This window comes from Oncorhynchus mykiss, chromosome 19 (genome assembly GCF_013265735.2).
Source record: "Oncorhynchus mykiss isolate Arlee chromosome 19, USDA_OmykA_1.1, whole genome shotgun sequence".
NCBI lineage: Eukaryota > Metazoa > Chordata > Actinopteri > Salmoniformes > Salmonidae > Oncorhynchus > Oncorhynchus mykiss.
Window position 1 is genome coordinate 15,695,194 of NC_048583.1, and position 19,939 is coordinate 15,715,132.

The following is a 19,939-nucleotide window of genomic DNA, read 5'->3' on the forward strand; positions in this document are numbered from 1 at the left end:
TCGTGGACTGCAGACTGCAAATAAAGATGATACTTTTCTGTACAAAGGTTTATATAAGAAACTCTTTGCTGTACACACAGAAACATGACACTATATTATAAAATGTTAACCACAGTCAAGCCAAACTATAACACTGTGATTCAAGTACCTAACAATATGGAGCCATTGGAAATTATTATAAAAAAATAAAATGCACCATACAGTGAATCTGGAAAGTATTCAGACCCCTTAATTTTTCCCACAGTTACGTTACAGCCTTATTCTAAAATTGATTAAGTTTTTTTTTCTTCCACAGCAATCTACACACAGTACCCCATAAAGACACAGCAAAAACATTTGTTTTATTTTTTAATTAAAAAACATAACTGAAATATCACATTTACATAAGCATTCAGACTAGTACTTTGTTGAAGCACCTTTGGCAGCGATTACAGCCTTGAGTCTTCTTGGGTATGATGCTACAAGCTTGGCACACCTGTATTTGGGGAGTCTCAACGACATTGAGAATTGTCCCGAAGCGACTACTGCATGGTCTTGGCTGTGTGCTTAGGATCGTTGTCCTGTTGGAAGGTGAACCTTCGCCCCAGTCTGAGGTCCTGAGCACTCTGGAGCAGGTTTTCATCAAGGATCTCTCTGTACTTTGCTCCATTCATCTTTCCCTCGATCCTGACTAGTCTCCCACTCCCTGCCACTGAAAAACATCCCCACAGCATGATGCTGCCACCACCATGCTTCGCCGTAGGGATGGTGCCAGATTTCCTCCAGACGTGACACTTGGCATTCAGGCCAAAGAGTTCAATCTGGTTTCATCAGACCAGAGAATCTTGTTTCTCATGGTCTGAGAGTCCTTTAGGTGCCTTTTGGCAAACTCCAAGCGGGCTGTCATGTGCCTTTTACTGAGGACTGGCTTCTGTCTGGCCACTACCATAATGGCCTGATTGGTGGAGTGCTGCAGATATGGCTGTCCTTCTGGAAGGTTCTCCTATCTCCACAGTGGTACTCTGCAGCTCTCTCAGAGTGACCATCGGGTTCTTGGTCACCTCCCTGACCACGGCTCTTCTCCCCTGATTGCTCAGTTTGGCCGGGTGGCCAGCTCTAGGAAGTCTTGGTGGTTCCAAACTCCTTCCATTTAAAAACTATGGAGGCCACTATGTTCTTGGTTACCTTCAATGCTACAGATATTTTTTGGTACCCTTCCCCAGATCTGTGCCTTGACACAATTCTGTCTCGGAGCTCTACGGACAATTCCTTCGACCACATAGCTTGAATCTTGCGCTGACATGCACTGTCAATTGTGGGACCTTATATAGACAGGTGTGTGCCTTTCCAAATCATGTTCAATCAACTGAATTTACCACAGGTGGAAGTTGTAGAAACATCAAGGATGATCAATGGAAACAGGATGCACCTGACCTCGATTTCGAGTAAGGTAATTCTGTTTTGAATATATTTTATAAATGTGCAAAAATGACTAAAAACCTGTTTTCGCTTTGTCATTATGGGGTATTGTGTGTAGATTGATAAGGGGGAAAAAAACTTCATCCATTTTAGAATAAGGCTTTAATTTAAAATGTGGAAAAAGTAAAGTGGTCTGAATACTTTCTGAATGCACTGTATGATGTTTAGGTTCGACTGAGATGAGGGAAACTAAGTCCCAGATTTTTTTTTTTTTACAAATCAGTCAGCACACAGTCAATTTAGTCTTTAATTTGAGCAAAACTGTCATGCACTCTCACACAGGACTTTGACACATCTTCACTACTACATAAATAATTTATTATAATACTTTGGAAAAGGTTCAACACTACACACATCTTCACTACTTCATGTTAAGTAAACATGAAATAAGGCACTATCTTTATCTCACTATGAAACACCATCAACCTAAAAGGGAATTAGTTGTCACTTCATCAGTGAAGCATTTTTACAGACACCATCACCTCATCATACTAATTCTTTCCTCATGTCACCGCAACAAGTTCCCTATGATATCAAAAACCAAAATAATTAAACTACCAACAAACTATACTGAACAAAAATAAACACACATGTAAAGTGTTGGTCCCATGTTTCATAAGCTGAAATAAAAGATCCCAGAAATGTTCCATACGCACAAAAAGCTTATTTCACTCAAATGTTGTGCACAAATTTGTTTACATCCCTGTTAGTGAGCATTCCTGCTTTGCTAACATAATCCATCCATCTGACAGGTCTGGCATTTCAAGAAGCTGATTAAACAGCATGATCATTACACAGGTGCACCTTTTGCTGGGGACAATAAAAGGCCACTCTAAAATGTGCAGTTTTGTCTCACAACACAAAGCCACAGATATCTCACGTTTTGAGGGAAGATACAATTGGCATGCTGACTGCAGCAATGTCCACCAGAGATGTTGCCAGAGAATTTAATGTTAATTTCTCTACCATAAGCTGCTTCCAATGTCGTTTTAGAGAATTTGGCTGTATCCAACTGGCCTCAACCAGACCACATGTAACCACGCCAGCCCTCCACATCCAGCTTCTCCACCTGCGGGATCGTCTGAGACGAGCCACCCGGACAGCTGATGAAACGGAGGATTACTGTCTGTAATAAAGCCCTTTTGTGAGGATAAACTCCTTCTGATTGGCTGGGCCTGGCACCCCAGAGGATTAGCCTGGCTCCCAGGTGGGGAGGCCTATGCCCTCCCAGGCCCATCCATGGCTGCACCCCTGCCCAGTCATGTGAAATCCATAGATTAGGGCCTGATGAATTCATTTCAATTGACTGATTTCCTTATATAAACTGGAACTCACCCAATTGTTGCATGATGCATTTATATTTTTGTTCAGTATAACTAGTACTACATTACATTTCACTATACATGGGCCGTGTGCATTTTCTGCTAGTGTATCCTGAGGTAGCTCCTCTCTGAGAACATAGGCAAATGGCCTCTCTCCTGTGTAGATCTTCAGGTGGGGAAGCTGGGGAAGGTGTAGGATTTCTCCCCTGGGTGGACCCTCTTCAGGTTGGTTGAGTCTGAGAAACTAGCCTGGCACAGGTGGCAGCTGAACGATTTCTCCCCTGTGTGCATCCTGTGGAGGATCTCCACCTGTTTGGGGAAACTGAAGGCTTTCCCACAGAATGAAAACGGTAAGAGCTTCTCTTTGGCGCCACCACCTTTACTTATTCCATCTGTATTACTGTCATTTGTCAATGGGCTTGTCTAACCATTTAGTGTTGATGCACTGGCATTTTCTGAGGTCTGGTTAAACATTAGGAGAGTGTGAGGAGGTCAAAGGCCAGGGAGTGTCTGTGTTGTCACAGGGTCCATGTTCCAGTTGATAGATCATATAGAAGGCAGGCTGAAGGCAGCACCTGTTAGGGGGTCAACCTCATGCGCCATCACTCTGTCTGAAACACAATTATAGGAGCAGGACGGAGCATCGCTCGCCGAGTCTGTGTCTGTTCTCACCCGCTGCATACGGACACTTCCTTGTCCCCGCAGACCAAATCTACGCCTCGCCCTGGTCTCAGCCAGTCTGTTATCATGGAGACTAAGTTTGGATGTTGATTTCTGTTCGACTGTCTGTTTCTGGTTAACAGTGTTGTTCCCCGGCCCAGAGTTGAAGATGCTGTCCCATCCACTGACCTTCACTATGTCACCTCTGGTCCTGGCCTGCTCGGTTATGTTGTCCCCTGGGCCATTGGCTGCACCTGTCTGGGAATCCAAGATGGCCTCCCAGTCTCCTCTGTTAGCTTCCAGCCAACCATCTACAGGAAAATGTTACTGTCCAGACTTAACAAACATGACACATGGATAGATTTTTAGACATGGATTTTTAGTGTGTTATTTGCCTGGTGATGTCTGACTTATGTTGAGATACACTGAGTGTACAAAACATTAGGAATATCTTCCTAATATTGAGTGACACCCCCATTTCCTTTCAGAACAGCCACAATTTGTTGAGGCATGGACTCTACAAGGTGTCGAAAGCGTTCCACAGGGATGCTGGCCCATGTTGACGCCAATGTTGTGTCAAGTTGGCTGGATGTCCTGTGGGTGGTAGACCATTCTTGATACACTCAGGAAACCGTTGAGCATGAAAAACCCAGCAGCGTTGCAGTTCTTGACATACTCAAACCGGTGCGCCTGGCACCTACTACCATAACCTGTTCAAAGGCACTTAAATATTTTGTCTTACCCACCCTCTGAATGGCACACATACACAATTCATGTCTCAATTGTCTCAAGGCTTAAAGAACCCTTCTTTAACCTGTCTCCTCCCTTTATCTACACGGATTAAAGTGGATATAACAGGTGACATCAATAAGGGATCCTAATTTTCACATGGTCAGTCTATATCATGGATAGAGCAGGTGTTCCTAATGATTTGTACACTTGGTGTACACATTTCAGTTTTGTATTTTATACAAATTGAATTGATATTGTTTAATAAATGAAGTACTCATATTGTTTCATATGAGTTTAATAGAAAATTAATAGCCAGGCACATTAGTATTCCCATTGAAGATCTATTACTGTATTTAGGCTATATGTAATTCTCCCTTACCTTGCTCCCCCATTTTTAGTCCACTGAGCAGATCAATGCTCTCTGGTCCGTCTTCTATTGTCTCCTCTTTGACTAGCAGCAGATCAGGCTTCCCATCCTCCATGTCTACTGGCTGTAAGAGATACAGAGAGGATGTTAGATCAATAATTCTGATATGAGCACCGTGCTATGGAGCATCTTCTGATTGGGCAATGAGGGATTGCTATTAATACTATGCAAACGTGTTAGTTGATTTGAGTACTTGACACTCTTTAAAGGGATAGTTTGTGATTTTTGAAATGATCTACTTCCTCAGTCAGATTAACCTGTGGATACCATTTTTACGTCTCTGCGTCCAGTATGCAAGAAGTTAGAGGCAATTTCGCGAGCCAGCTTATCGCAAAGACTGGAAGTCTTCAGGTACAGCTAGCATGTAACTTTAAAGAGTGTCAAGTAATAAAATCAACGAATAATTCAAAGGCATCGTCCCACACTTAAAACAAAAATAATCAAGACCTGGGCACCTAGTCTCAGAGTACAAGTGATAATCTAGGATCTTTCCAAATAGAAAAGGCAAAACTGCTCCTAGATCTGCAAACCTACTCTGACACATTTTGTGGATGTGGGTCCTGACCTAATACCATACAGACAGTAGTTCACAGTGGGCTCACCTCAGTGTGTGTGGTCCTGTACTGCTCAGCTAGTTCCTCTGTGGGTTCAGGAGGAGGTGTAGTTTGGTTGTCCTCCATGACCATGTTCCCCAGACCCTCCTCACACCCCTCCTCCTTCACCAGCAGCACGTCTGGACCCTCCTCCTCCTGGAAGAGAGACGTGATGCAGATTACACAGACATACACTCCTATGTACATACACACAGATAAACACACTTTCAACATGGAGTGTTTACCCATCCCCACTATTTTTGAGTCCTATACTGTAGTTATATAATGACTTCATTGTTGTTAAACCCATCATGGTGGACATAAATATGATGTAGGTAAAAACAAGTCAGCTATGATAAGTCAAAAGTCATCATCAGACAAACCTGACTAAACTATAATGACGTGTACAGTAGGTGTTTGTTAGTGTGTGGGTATGTGTAGGTATATTTAGTAAGTGTATATTGGTTATAAAGCACTGTTGTATGTATGCAGAATAGGGTGAGATCAGATGTGATGTATAGTAAAGAGTCTCAATGAAAGTCTTAGAATGAAAAGTCACATTTTGTGTTTATTAAACATAAACAAGCGTTAAATATATCACATGAAAACCACACATACACATCAACAAAAACAACTGCATTCATTCAAGTGTCTTGGGGGGGAAAAAATAAGTTGTTGAATGGAAGCAATGAAAAGGGCATTTGTGAAAATCATATAGCCTACACAGTACAAACACAATATGTATCAGACTTTAGGCTTATATGCCTTATATATCACACAATGTCTGGATTCAATATTCTACCCAGTAATATTGAACACTGAAATCTGTTACTCTCATTATTCCAAATTCATCTGTGGATCTTTTCTGCTGATAACAATGACAACACATTTTTGTCTTTAATGTAGGGTTTGATCTAAAAGTCAGAAACTGTTGGGTGGAATTTTTACTTTCTATGTTATACAGTGGAATGGTTTTTCTGCTGGTGTGTTCTGAGACAACTCCTCTCTGAGAACCTCCTCCTGCAGTGCATACAGGCGAAGGGCCTCTCTCCCGTGTGGACCCTCTGGTGCCTCTTCAGGTCACCAGCCTGGGCGAAGCGCATGTGACACTGGGTACAGCTGAATGGTTTCTCCCCTGTGTGGACCCTATGATGCCTCTTCAGGGTGCCAGCTTGGCTGAAGCACATGTGACACTGGGTACAGCTGAAGGGTTTCACCCCAGTGTGGATCCTCTGGTGGACCTCCACCTTCTGGAGGCAGCTGAAGCCTTTGTTACAGAACATGCAGAGGAACCGTTTCTCTTTACTATTGCCTGATGTGGCTCCCCCTCCCTGAGCCTGAGCTCGAGCCCTGTTGTTTGAGTTCAATACCTGATCGAAAAGGATGCGGTCGTGTGAATCGGAAGGTGCCATCGACTTAGACACTGGGTCGCGATCCCTGAACGCATGTAAAGGGGAGTTGGTTGCGACATTTAGATTTGTCTCTAAGCTCTCCCTGTAGTTTAAGAAGTCACTAGTGTTGCCCTGCGAGTGTCCTTCTAACTGAGTCTCGTCTGCATTCCATGTCAGAGGAGTGTCGCCCTCCACTTTTACCTCATCTACGACCAGACCCTCCCCTTTCTTATCTAGGCACCCTTCAGAATATACACTACTACTATACTGGTTCCAGTTCCCTCTCATTGGATTAGTCTGTGTATCTAAGCTCACAGGCATGTCACCAGGTATCATCTCTGTCCCTGTAGAGTATGAACAGGATGGATCATTGCCAGTCTGTAACGAGTCACTTGGGTCCTGATGAGACAAAACTGTCCTCGGGCTCGTGTTACCATAAAGTAAATGCTCTGAGTGGGGAGCAGGAGGACAGCCCAGTCGGTCCAGCACCGTTAAAGTCTCGATATCTGTTTCTGACTTGAGGAAGACGTTCTGCGTTCCACTAACCTCCGGCATTCCACTGACCTCCGTGATGCTGTGTTGGGTCCTGGGCTGCACTGTGGCGGTGGTGGGGTCCTCTGTGGCTACAGGGTGCACGCCAGCCGTTCCAGTCTGGATGTTTCTACTGTGCCATGGGTCCTCTTCCCCTTCAGACCTCTCCAGCTTGACCGCAGGACCTGCTGCCTCTGCAGACTGACAAGAAGAAAGGAAGTTATTACTGGTACATGAGTTGAATTGGATAACAATGTCATAGGGAAGTCTAACAAACTCCCCGATGGCAGTTAAATTACGATGTAAATGGAAACTAGTAAATAGCTGAGGGGAGCCTTTCTGAAATAAACAGAACACATTTTATTCACAAAGTAACTCATTTTTAATGCAACACTATTATACTAACCTCTATCATGATAACGTGCTGAGTTGAGGTTCCACTTCCCTCGTCAACAGTGATTGGTTGGTCATCTCTCCATGTACCGTGTCCCGCTGGCTTCACAAAGTTCCTGTGGCCTCCAGTGAGATGTCCTTCACCTGAGAGAATTATTAGGGGTTATAAGCTGGGTGGTTCGAGCCCTGAATGCTGATTGGCTGACAGCCATGTCAGACTGTATACCACAGGTATGGCAAAACATTCTATAATTACATTTGTAACCAGTTTATAATTGCAATAAGGCACCTCTGGGGGTTTGTGGTATATGGCCAATATACCACGGCTACGGGCTGTATCCAGACACTCCGTGTTGCATTGTCCATAAGAACAGCCCAGGCACCATGGTATATTGGCCATATACCACATCCCCTCAGGCTTATTGCTTAATTAAAGAAGTGGTTAGGTTAGCTACTGTCAATGCTCAACGGTATATTATAACCTATTGACACGGTCTAGAATTGGCAAGGATGTAAAATAACACTTTGCATAACTTCTTGATATACTATTTATAGATCAATTGATGATGTTCTAGGCATTATATTGTTTTCAATACATAAATAATAGGAAATGCAGTAAATAAAGAACCTGGTTAGAATATGATATGGTGTGTTTGTGCAAGATAGCGAAGTAATCAGAGGAATTATTGCATACTATCCAAAAACTGACCAAGACTCAATTCTGGTTAACACATCTAAAGTTACACAAGTGCAGTGGGGAGACAGGCCGCGCAGCTCGACCTTCTGCTAAATGTACCTCTTGCCATTCCTCTGTATCGGTCGAGGATCTTGACACTACTGGGACGACTGGCGAGGACGCGCTCCCGTGCCACCTTCAGTTCCAGTTGCTGTAGTTTCCTCCGCAATCCCCTGTTTTCTTTCTGGCTTTGGGAAATTTCCAAACGAAACACTGCATAGTCGTCGTCTACGAGTTTACAGATCTCTGCCACGGCTGCATTCGCTAGCACCTCCATGATGGAGGCTATTTGAGTGTGAAAAACCATACCGTTATCCATTGTTAACAGCTACTAGCTAGCGTTACCTAACATCTATCAACCAAGTCTTGTCTCCAACGCAAATTAAAGACTACCTGGGGCAAATATGTGATGATGTGCAGTTAAATTAGTCATAGTTTGAGTTCCATTTGTGCTAATGAATCTAACAAAAACGCTAACGTGAAAATTGTTCTTGGTCAACGCTTACTTCCGTTAACTTCTTCTTCTGTGAGGTTTTATGGCGAACTACACGCAAATGGTGTACTGCCGCCACCAACTGGACGGGGGTGGGGGGAAAAAAAATCATAAAATAAATGTGAATTCCATTATGGGGATGGGAAAAATCCCATTTCCTTCAGTCATGAAAAACAAAATACCCTGTTCAGGCTCTGGAGCCTGAGAGGGTGGGACTGCATGAGACAGTACTCCATGTATTTTAATCCTAAAAAGTGTTCCGTTGCAGAAGTGAAGTCTATCTTTCTTGACTTCTTTTCAACTTGTGCGGTGCCATTTACTCCTATCGCTATAAAATCCACAAAATCCACTTTCTTCACATGAATCATTTCTGGGTCCTGCTGCTGGTGATGGGGCCTACTCAGGCTCCTTTCCGTTCACCTTCACACTCCTGGGCCAGACTACACTCAATCATATGACCCACTGAAGAGATGAGTCTTCAGTAAAGACTTAAAGGTTGAGACTGAGTTTGCGTCTCTCACATGGGTAGGCAGACCATTCCATAAAAATGTAGCTCTATAGGAGAAAGCCCTGGCTCCAGCTGTTTGCTTAGAAATTCAAGGGATAATTAGGAGGCCTGCATCTTGTGACCATAGCGTACGTGTAGGTATGTACGGCAGGACCAAATCAGAGAGATAGGTAGGAGCAAGCCCATGTAATGCTTTGTAGGTTAGCAGTAAAGCCAGTGTAGGGAGGCTAGCACTGGAGTAATATGATCAAATTTTTTGGTTCTAGTCAGGATTCTAGCAGCCGTATTTAACACTTACTGAAGTTTATTTAGTGCTTTATCCGGGTAGCCGGAAAGTAGAGCATTGCAGTAGTCTAACCTAGAAGTAACAAAAGCATGGATACATTTTTCTGCATAGTGATATTACGTCTGATCTCACAATGTAATGTATGTTTAGATAGGTGTAATCTAGAGCTAAACATGTTGATTTTTAACTCGCTCGTTGAATTATGCAAGAGAACGTGAAAGTCTAGGTGAGTACAGGTTGGGTAGACGGAGCAAGTGATTGGTGGTTGCAGCCTTGTTCCTCCCTTTTATGTTAATGTATTAATATATTCAAGAACCATGTTTATTTATGCAAAAAAAAGACATAACATTTGCTTTATTTTAACACAAAATATATTTTAAAAAATACCCGATACAATAATAAAATGTATATATGAGTACATTGTAAGAAAAACAAGTGAAATGTAATAATACTTTGATGACTTAAATTCCCACAATAAATCCCTGATCTCCATTCATGTTGAACAGAGTCATCCCATTGTCTTAATTGCACTGCACAGATGGAACAGATATTCCAGAAGATTGATTTGGTAGTAGTAGGAGATAACTTTTAGGGCCAAAGTAGTGGGAAGAGGTGGTGTGTTTGTTGGGAATAGTGGCGTGTATGAAGGGTAAAATGGTGGTGCAATTAAATCCCCCCAATCTACTTTTCTGTGAACAAAATGTGAAATTCACACTACGACCTGTGAAAGACAGCAATACGCAACTAAGCGTCTAGTCTGCCGGGAAAGCCACACGAAGAAGAGTGTAAACGGAAGTGAACACTAAGAACATTTTCCACGTTAGCGTTTTTGTTGTTATTTAGATTGTATTAATTATTAACACCCTGTAATACAAAATATGAATAATTTAACTGCACAGCATCACATACTTACGACATGTAGTCTTTAATTCGCTTTGGAGACAGGACTTGGTTGATAGGTGTTATCTAGGTAACGCTAGCTAGCTAGCTGCTAACAATGGCTAACTGTATGGTTTTTCAAACTCAAATAGCCTCCATTATGGAGGTGCTAGCGAATGCAGCCGTGGCAGAAATCTGTAAACTTGTAGACGACGACTATGCAGTGTTTCGTTTGGAAATAACTCAAAGCCAGAAAGAAAACAGGTCTTTGCGGAGGAGACTACAGCTACTGGAACTGAAGGTGTCACGGGAGCGCGTCCTCGCCAATCGACCCAGCAGTGTCAAGATCCTCGACAAATACAGAGGAATGTCAAGAGGTAACGTTACATTTTGCAGAAGGCATGGGTTGTCGCCCCGTTCTCAGCTGCACATGTGTTCATAGGTGTTACCCAGAATTGGGTCTTGGTCCGTTTTTGGATAGTATGCAATAATTCCCCAGATTATTTAGCAAAGAAACAATATATTCTAACCTGATTATTAATTTACAGCATTGCCTATGATTTAATCAATGAAAATAATGTAATACATGGAACATAATACATAGATAGTAAAAACCCTGTTGGCTTGGGTATTCAAACCAGCAACCATCTGGTTACTGGCCCAACGCTCTAACCGCTAGGCTACCTACCGCCCTGTATATCAAGATAAATTACCTTATGTCCTTGCCATTTCTAGACATTGTCAATAATGTACAATATACCGTTGAACATTGACAGTAGCTAACCTAACCACCTCTTTCCCCCAAACGCTCTCAGGTGAAGGACATCTCACTGGAGGCCACAGGAGCTTTGTAAAGCCTGTGGGACACAATACATGGAGAGATGACCAACCAATCACTGTTGATGAGGGGAGTGGAACCTCAACCCAGCACATTATCATGATAGAGGTTAGTGTAATAGTGTTGCATAAAAATTGTGTTATTTGTAAATCAAACGTGGCCTGTTTATTTCAGAAAGGCTCCCCTCAGCTATTCACTTGCTTACATGTACATCCTAATTAATCTGCCATAGAGGCATTGTTATCTTCCCTACGACATTGTTATCCAACTCAACTCATGTATCGGTAATAACCTCCTCTCTTCTTATGTCAGTCTGCAGATGCAGAGGCTGCAGGTCCTGGGGTCAAGCAGGAGAGGTCTGAAGGAGAGGAGGACCCACAGCATAGCAGAGACATCCAGATTGGTGCGGCTAGAGAGCCCCCTGTAGCCACGGATGAACCCACCACTGCCCCAGTGCAGCCCAGGACCCAACGAAGCGGCACGGAGGTCAGTGGAACGCCGAACGCCGTCCTCAAGTCAGACACAAAGACTTTAACGGGCCTGGGGCGACTGGGCTGTCCCCCTGCTCCCTGCACAGAGTATATACTTTACGGTAGCTCGAGGACGGTTTTGTCCCATCAGGACTCAGGTAACTCATTACAGACTCACAATGATCCGTCCTGTTCATATGCTACAGGGACACAGATGATGTCTGGTGACTTGCCTGTGGGCTTAGATACACAGACTAATCCAATGAGAGGGGACTGGAACCAGTACAGTAGTAGTGTAAACTCTGAAGGGTTCCTAGATAAGAAAGGGGAGGGACTGGTTGTAGATGAGGTGACTGTGAAAGTGGAGGATGACGCTCCTCTGACATGGAATGCAGACGAGACTCACTTAGGAAAAGGACACTCGCAGGGCAACACAAGTGACTTCTTAGACTACAGGGAAAGCTTAGAGACCAATCTAAATGTCGCAACCCACTCCCCTTTACACCGAGTGACCATGTTGATGGCACCTTCCAATTCACAAGGCAGCGTCCTTTTCGAACAGGTATCGAACTCAAATGATCAAAAGGCCAAGGAGCGGGAAGGGGCAACAACAACGGGTGGTAAAGAGAAGCGGTTTCTCTGCATGTTCTGTAACAAAGGCTTCAGCTGTTCCCAGAAGGTGGAGATCCATCAGAGGGTCCACACAGGGGTGAAACCCTTCACCTGTATCCAGTGTCACATGCGCTTTGCCCATGCGGGCAACCTGAAGAGGCACCAGAGGGTCCACACAGGGGTGAAACCCTTCAGCTGTACCCAGTGTCACATGTGCTTCGCCCAGGCTGGTGACCTGAAGCGGCACCAGAGGGTGCACACAGGGGAGAAACCCTACAGCTGTGCCCAGTGTCCCATGCGCTTCGCCCAGGCAGGTGACCTGAAAAGGCACCTGAAGGTCCACACGTGAGGAGGCCATTTGCCTGTACGCACTGCAGGAAGAGGTTCTCGGAAAGGAGCTACCTCAGTATACACCAGCAGAAAAACCACTCCACTCCATATCTTCTGACATTTAGATCAAACCCTGCATTAAAGACAAAGATTCATTTGGATTGTTGTCAACAGAAAAGATCCGCAGATGCATTTGGAATAACGAGAGTAACCGATTTCAGTGTTTAATATTCCTGGGTAGAATATTGCATCCAGACATTGTGTGACATATATATATATATATATATATATATATATATATATATATATATATATATATATATATATATATATATATATATATATATATATATATATATATATAAAAGCCTAAAAAGTCTGTTACATATTGTGTTTGTACTGTGTAGGATATATGATGTCCGCAAATGCATGTTTCATTACTTCCATCGTCAATACATTTTTTCCCAAGACACTTTTAATAAAAAAAAGTTCATGCAGATTTTTACGTGTGGTATTCATATGGTGTATTTGACACTTGTTCAATAAACATAAAATTGGACTTTTCATTCTTAGACTTTCATTAAGGAATCGCTTTATAATCAATATAGACTTGATAGATAGAATAAATATACGTACACATATCCACACACTAACAAACACCTACTGTACATGTCAAAATAGTTTAGTCAGGTTTGTCTGATGATGACATAGCTGACTTATATTTACCCACATCATATTTACATCAACCATGATGGGTTTAATAACAATGAAGTCATTCTGTGACTACAGTATAGGACTCAAACGTAGTGGGGATGGGTAAACACTCCAAGTGTGTTATTGTCTGTGTGTACGTACCTGAGGGAGTGTATGTCTGTGCAACCTGTATCACCTCTCTCTTCCCAAGGAGGGTCCAGAGGTGCTGCTGGGGAAGGAGGAGGGTCTGGGGAACCCTGAGGAGAACATGGTCATGGAGGACAACCAGACTACACCTCCTGAACCCACAGAGGAACCAGCTGAGCAGCACAGGACCACACACAGTCTCACTGAGGTGAGCCCACTGAACTACTGTCTGAATGATATTAGACTTTGTGGATACGGGCCCAGGTCTTGATATATTTTGTCAAAAGTGTGGGACAATGTCTTTGAGTTATCTAACCAGTAGCAAATTAACTTACATGTTGCATAGTACTCATAGCAATCCTTCATTGCCCAATCAGAAGATGGTCCATAGCAGGGTGCTGATATCAGATGACTTGATCCAACACCCTCTCACTCTGTATCTCTTACAGTCAGTAGACATTGAGGATGGGAAGCCTCATCTGCTGCTGGTCAAAGAGGAGACAATAGAAGACGGACCAGAGAGCATTGATCTGCTGAGTGGACCTAAGATGGGGGAGCAAGGTAAGGGAGAAATACATATAGCCTCCATACAGTAATAGATCTTCAATGGGAAAAGTGATGCGCCTGACAATTTTCTTGTCTGTATTTTCTTCATTCATTAAATTAAATCAATACAACTTATGTTTACATACACATAATGTATGAACTTGACCAGGTAATTGACCAAAAAACTCCATATGTAGAGTTTTCTCTGCCATGTTTTTAGTCTATTTTCTGACGTCTTCTTGTAGGTGGGTGGCAGGAGGCTAACAGAGGAGACTGGGCAGTCATCTTGGATTTCCAGACCGGTCCAGCCAAGGACCCAGGGGACAACATCACTGAGCAAGACAGGACCAGCGGTGATATAGTGGAGGTCAGTGGATGGGACAGCGTCCTCAACTCTGGGCTGGGGAACAACACTGTTAACCACAACCAGAAACAGACAGTTGATCACAAAACAACATCCGAACTTAGTCTCCATGACAACAGACTGGCTGAGACCAGGACAAGGCGTAGATTCTATCCAGGACAGGGAGGTGTCCGTATGCGGCGGGAGAGAACAGGCGCTGCTCCTATAGTTGTGATTCAGAGAGACTGATGGCGCCTCAGGTTAACCCCCTAACACAGTGGTCACTAACCTTTTCTGAGTAAAGATCACTTTCTGAGTCAAAATGCAAGCTTATGCAACATGAACCTATTAAAAACGGTACTGTAGCAATGAGGTTTGTGAAGTAGGCTATAGGCCTAATACATTATCACCGCATATTGGCTTTGCTTGACTTTCCCTGCCAATATATTGTTTGGCCAATTTGTAAAAAATGATATTTCAACATTTGAGATAGGCTACATGATCACACCGGCAATAGATCAGTTGTTGTATTACTTGTGAGGCACAGCTGAGTGAGCATACATTTAAATAGTTTATTTTTATTTTACTGGGCTGATGGTGCCTGCATCTGATGGTCAGTCTCAGCTGAGGGAGAGAGCAGCAGATGGGCTCTGCCTCCCAGTGTCCTGCCACTCACTCTTTCCGCTGCTGTCACTGACTAAAAAGGTCTGGAGTCGCACCCCATTATGTCTGCCTCATGCACATGTTGTTACTCCTATGAACAGAGAAGGCGAAATATTCTTTGATATGAAAAAACAAAAACAAGCCGCAAATAACAACAACAACGCAAGCCTACCACACTTTCCTACTCATTCATTACAACTACAGTGCTGGTTGTAGTGCCAGTGGAAGTAGGAAGAATGTGCATTTTATGGCTTATAAAAGTGTTGAATACAAAGTGTTGACAGTTCTGAGTAAGAACTTAAACATGAATTCACTCATAAAAACAGCAGCTCTTTGCTGTGTTCGTTGACAGTCTTTCTCTAGTCATGGTTTGAAACGTTTTGAAATCTCACAGTATCAACTTGGCTGTAGCTTTCTTTTAAGCTTGCTATGTTACTGCAGACACAGTAATCTGAGCCATCCGATTGGCCGGAGGTAGGCCTATAGTGCTCTGGATTTGCTCTCCGGGCCTGCCGGAATAGCAGAGTTGACCCATTTCATGTGCCTGAAGGTACAGTGGGAACACAGCTGAATCAGTTGCACCTACCACCAACAGCGCGAGACGAATACAAATAAATAGGAACGCAAGGTTTATCATTGTTTTTTTTTACTGAAATGTTTGCCGATCGACCAGTTGGTGACCACTGCCCTAACAGGTGCCGCCTTCAGCCTGCCTTTATATAGGATCTATCAACTGAAACATGGACCCTGCGACAACACAGACACTCCCTGGCCTTCGTCCTCCTCACACTCTCCTGTTAAACCAGACATCAGACAATGCCAGTGCCTCAATACTAAATGGCTACACAAGCCCATTGACAAATGACAGTAGTAGTAACGCTATCAGTAGATCCAGTGGCCATAATAAGCACTTCCTGTGTTTGTTCTGTGGGAAAGCCTTCAGTTTCCCCAAACAGGTGGAGATCCACCAGAGGATACACACGGGGGAAAATCTGTTTGGTTGCCATCTGTGCCGAGCAAGTTTCTCTCACTCGTCCAAACTGAACAGGCACCACACAGGTGAGAAACCCTACAGAAACCCTACAGTGAGAAGAGCTTCTCCCACCAGCACCAAGATGCACCTGTACGCACTGCAGGAAGAGGTTCTCAGAGAGGAGCTACCTTAGTCTTTGTAGTTAATTCTGTTGGTTTTGGATGTAGTGGGGAACTAGATGAGGTGAACTGAGGAAATAGTAAGTATGATGAGGCAGAATATATTATATGGTTGGTGTTATGTTGTCTGTAAAAATGCTTTACTGATGAAAAGTGACAACTATGTCCCTTTAGCTCAGGGGTGGGCAATTACTGTCCTCGAGGACCTGTTTAGTGTCACAGTTTTGCCCAAGCTAACACACCTGACTCCAATAATCACCTAATCATGATCTTCATTTTAGAATGCAATTTGATTAATCAGCTGTGTTTGCTAGGGATGGAGAAAAAGTGTGACACCAATCAGGCCCTCCAAGACTGGAGTTGCCCATCCCTGCTTCAGCTTTTATAGTGAGGTAATTATAGTGCCTTAATTAATGTTTACTTAACATGAAGTGGTGAAGATGTGTGCAATGTAACGTTGAACCTTTTCCAAAGTATTCTAAAATGTATTTTATCAAAGTGAGGGTACCAGATTTACAATAAAAGGTCAAGTGTTACCATAGGGAGAAGTTATTCTACTTGTTACATTGTTTTGTGCAATAAAAGGACTGTACTTCAAAGTTATGTTAGTATATGACTATTTTGTTCAAATTAAATACATATTCGACTCTGTGCTGACTGACTTGGTTATTTTTGCATCATTGCAGGGACTGAGTTTCCCTTAACTCAGTCGAACCAAAACATTATACTTAATTCTTGGATCAACACAAATTGACATTTTTTATAATAAACTCCAATGGCTCCATATTGTTACGCACTTGAATCACAGTATTAGAGATGGGCTTGACTGGTTAACATTTTATAATATCATGTTTCTGTTTGTACAGCAAGGCGTTTCTTATATAAACCTTTATGCTCTTTTGTGCAATTTGTTTTTACAGTCTGCAGTCCATGAGGACCTGCTGATATCAGGTGTTGCTGGCGGGAGAGACTGGAACTTTGAGGCGGCTGGCCACAAACCCTGGCCCTGGATCAGAACCCTGGATCAGGAACCATTGCGCTTCCTTCCCGATTTGGAACTAGGACCGAACCATGAGGGACAGAGACTCCACCACACAGAACACAACCAGTGGACAGGTGGACTGAACAACCTCAGTCCTGGTGGTCATCAGAGAGACAGAGGCTCCAGTCAGGGATCCAGTCTGCAGCCCAGACCCTTCTCTTCACAGTCTCAGTGCAGGGATGAAGCAGGGCCTGGAGCTGATAGAGACAGAGATAGACCCTCCTGTTCCTATGATACAAACATCACAGTATCCATGATGAACAGAGCAGGTCACCCTGGGCTTCAGCCTTCACAGAGAGTGGTGGGAGACCCCTCTGGTGGTAGTCTAATAGGAAGTCTCTCTTCCCCTTCAGGATCTCATCATAGAAGACCTGGGTCTAGCCTTCCTCAGCTACCTCAGGTTTACCACACCAATACAGACATGGTCAGGATGGGCGTTCACAACAAGAGGTACCTAGCCCATAACACAGAACACAATACCAACAACACCCATACAATGGCTAGAGGTCAAGGAAGGAGCTCAAAGACTAACCAACTGAGGGTGGTGGCTCCTGCTTCTACCTCCGGTGTCATTGGCTCACAACGTGGGAGGCCAAGCGTTAGGTCGGACGCAGACAAGCCGCATGCATGTCCCACATGTGGGAAGCGTTTCACTGAGGCGAACTATGTGAAGAGGCACCAGACTGTTCACACCAAGGAGAGGCCCTTCAAGTGTAAATTGTGTTACAAGAGCTTTGCCTTCTTGAGTAACCTTATCAGACATAAGAGTGTCCACAATGGGAAGAAATTGTAGCATTGTGGCTTGAGATGTACAAAAGGGGATATCTGAGAACCATTTTTTAGCTGACATAATATAATTATCATGTGAAATGTCTTGGAGCAAGAGGTTAATTAATCACATACCTCTCCTTAAAACCCTTTGTTAACTTTGTAAATACCTGTTTTTAGAGAGACAATAGCCTAAACCTAGTCTAGAACATGGACAGTTGAATATTTACCGTACTGAGGTTGACGTAGATGGAATAAAGTAATTGTATTGTATTAATTTCTACTGTATTCTTACTAACCCAAAGATGAGTCATTTCCTGACAGGCTGCAGGAGTGCTCCACGGGAGATGTGGCATTTGATATAAATATGAGGATGGTTCTTCTAGCCCACGGACTTGGACTTGGTTATGCAGCTCTAAAGAAAATAAGCATAGTCCTAGAGATTCCTTCCTTGCTTCTCAGCTCATATCAGAGACATGACAGGTGAGTAAAAAGGGAGAGTAGGCCATTATTGTCAGGTGACTTGCTGTGTATACATAATATTTATTTCCTTGCTCCAGCAAAATGTATTCAAAGTTAAGAAAACAGAGTAATAGGAAGACATAACTATCCAACGAGACTGTCACATAGGCCTACAGTGTCATAGGGCTGTAGCCTAATGTGATTGGTGAGAAATGAGCTTAACATAAAGTAAATACATGCTGATATGCTAATATTTACATAGGGTAACATGCTGATATTTAGTCCTGCAGTTATGTCTGTAATGTCGACAGACATAATAAGTACTTTTCCCCCTACTTTAGTTGCAGAGATTCACAGAGGGCTACTAGTCAACGGAGAGTGCTACAAAGATAATTAGAAGAGCATACGCAGATATAGACCCAGACACAGCAAAGTTTCTGAATGAGGATGCCATCATAGACATTAATGTATCCTTCGATGGCACTTGGAACAAGAGATGATTCACTTCCAACTACGGGATAGGTGTGTGCATTGGTGCTGGTACCAGCGAGCCATAGAAAATGGTGAAGATCGACCCTGTCATAAAAAACTTGGAGGCCATACATTTTTAATAGAGATGTTGCGCAGAAAATGGCACCTGTATGCCAAATGATAACGTCCTCAAAAGAATGTAGCACGGAGGAACCCAGAATGCAAATGAATGTCTGAACTCTGTAAATATGGTCAAGATGCCCCAAAACTGTCTTTGTGGGCAAAAGCCGCATTGACGGAACAGCCAGTACGGCAATACCCACGTTCAATGAGGGAGCCACTGCTATAACAAAGTTGATGAACAAATTGTGGCTTGAAAGCACTTTGGTGACACTGGAGCAATCAGAGAGGAGTTGTGAGAGCTGATGCTGCTTCAATGGAGTGTGCCAAGAGGTCCCATGACACAGTCAAAAAAGTAAAGCGTCACCAGCAATAACTCAGAGGGCCTTACATATGGGGCAGGCATAGCTGATTAATGTTCTGCACATTTCAACAGCCATACAGAATCCTTGTATGTGACAAATTGAGCAAAGCGATATGATAATTTGCCCTAAGACTGCATATTTGCCCAACAGACGAGTATTCAAAGCAAATGCTCTATTGCTTGAAACAAATGTATTAAACGTGCTAATATATTTGTAAAATGTATATTTGATGTTTACTTTTCAGTTTAGAAGTGATATATGAATAAGAGTTTCATTAATGTGACATAAATTGTCATATTTTTGGAAAGTACATTCTAATTGCATTAGCGTCTTTATCGGGCATTTTCTCAAAATGACATGTTCCCGGTACGCCAATTCATTTTCTCAGTCTTCAAAGGACGTACATTCCCATTATTCCACACACAAGTTCTTAGGTCTTATAGTCAGACTTTTACAGGGGCTTTTTTATATATATCTTGTATCGTTCTGATTTTAAGTGTCATTTTAT

General features: G+C 43.1%; 2 protein-coding genes across 13 annotated transcripts in view; one reads left to right on the forward strand and one right to left on the reverse strand.

Moving 5' to 3' along the window:
• The window catches only part of LOC110498461 (zinc finger and SCAN domain-containing protein 2), a 771,911-nt gene that overhangs the window by 26,037 nt on the left and 725,935 nt on the right, over positions 1-19,939 (reverse strand). The window contains exons 1-4 of one of the 7 annotated variants that reach the window (XM_036953704.1): positions 8,304-9,262; positions 7,521-7,651; positions 7,130-7,315; positions 6,207-6,212 (exon numbers count right to left, since the gene is read on the reverse strand). The exons of 4 other annotated variants lie outside the window; for them this stretch is intronic. In XM_036953704.1, coding sequence (XP_036809599.1) covers positions 6,207-6,212; positions 7,130-7,315; positions 7,521-7,651; positions 8,304-8,562 — 582 coding nt within the window. In that variant the 5' untranslated portion in view covers positions 8,563-9,262. Of the gene's footprint in view, positions 1-6,206; positions 6,213-7,129; positions 7,316-7,520; positions 7,652-8,303; positions 9,263-19,939 lie in introns of those variants that run through there. 2 more of the 7 variants (XM_036953702.1, XM_036953701.1) reach the window with 2 other exon arrangements.
• Positions 9,570-18,287, forward strand: LOC110498502 (transcriptional regulator prz1). 6 transcript variants are annotated; one of them, XR_002469828.2, is made up of 9 exons: positions 9,572-10,786; positions 11,225-11,355; positions 11,560-11,733; positions 13,564-13,707; positions 13,949-14,060; positions 14,291-14,412; positions 15,988-16,110; positions 16,518-16,595; positions 17,124-17,260. XR_002469828.2 is itself a non-coding variant. In XM_021575159.2 (8 exons), the coding sequence occupies exons 1-7, from the start codon at positions 10,528-10,530 to the stop codon at positions 16,093-16,095; spliced, it is 1,050 nt and encodes a 349-aa protein (XP_021430834.2). In that variant the 5' UTR covers positions 9,572-10,527; the 3' UTR covers positions 16,096-16,110; positions 17,124-17,238. The 6 variants fall into 6 exon arrangements, 3 of the variants coding, with proteins under 3 accessions (XP_021430832.2, XP_021430834.2, XP_036809641.1); XR_005037580.1 differs by having other exon boundaries at positions 9,570-10,786; positions 14,291-16,110; XM_021575159.2 differs by lacking the exon at positions 16,518-16,595 and having other exon boundaries at positions 17,124-17,238.

What these genes read in the sequence shown, in the direction of transcription:
- LOC110498502 (XM_021575157.2), top strand. Translation starts at nt 10,528, where the DNA reads ATGGCTAACTGTATGGTTTTTCAAACTCAAATAGCCTCCATTATGGAG. An exon ending in ATACAGAGGAATGTCAAGAG is followed by an intron (nt 10,787 to 11,224) that starts GTAACGTTACAT and finishes AAACGCTCTCAG; the next exon opens with GTGAAGGACATCTCACTGGA. An exon ending in CCACACACAGTCTCACTGAG is followed by an intron (nt 13,708 to 13,948) that starts GTGAGCCCACTG and finishes TATCTCTTACAG; the next exon opens with TCAGTAGACATTGAGGATGG.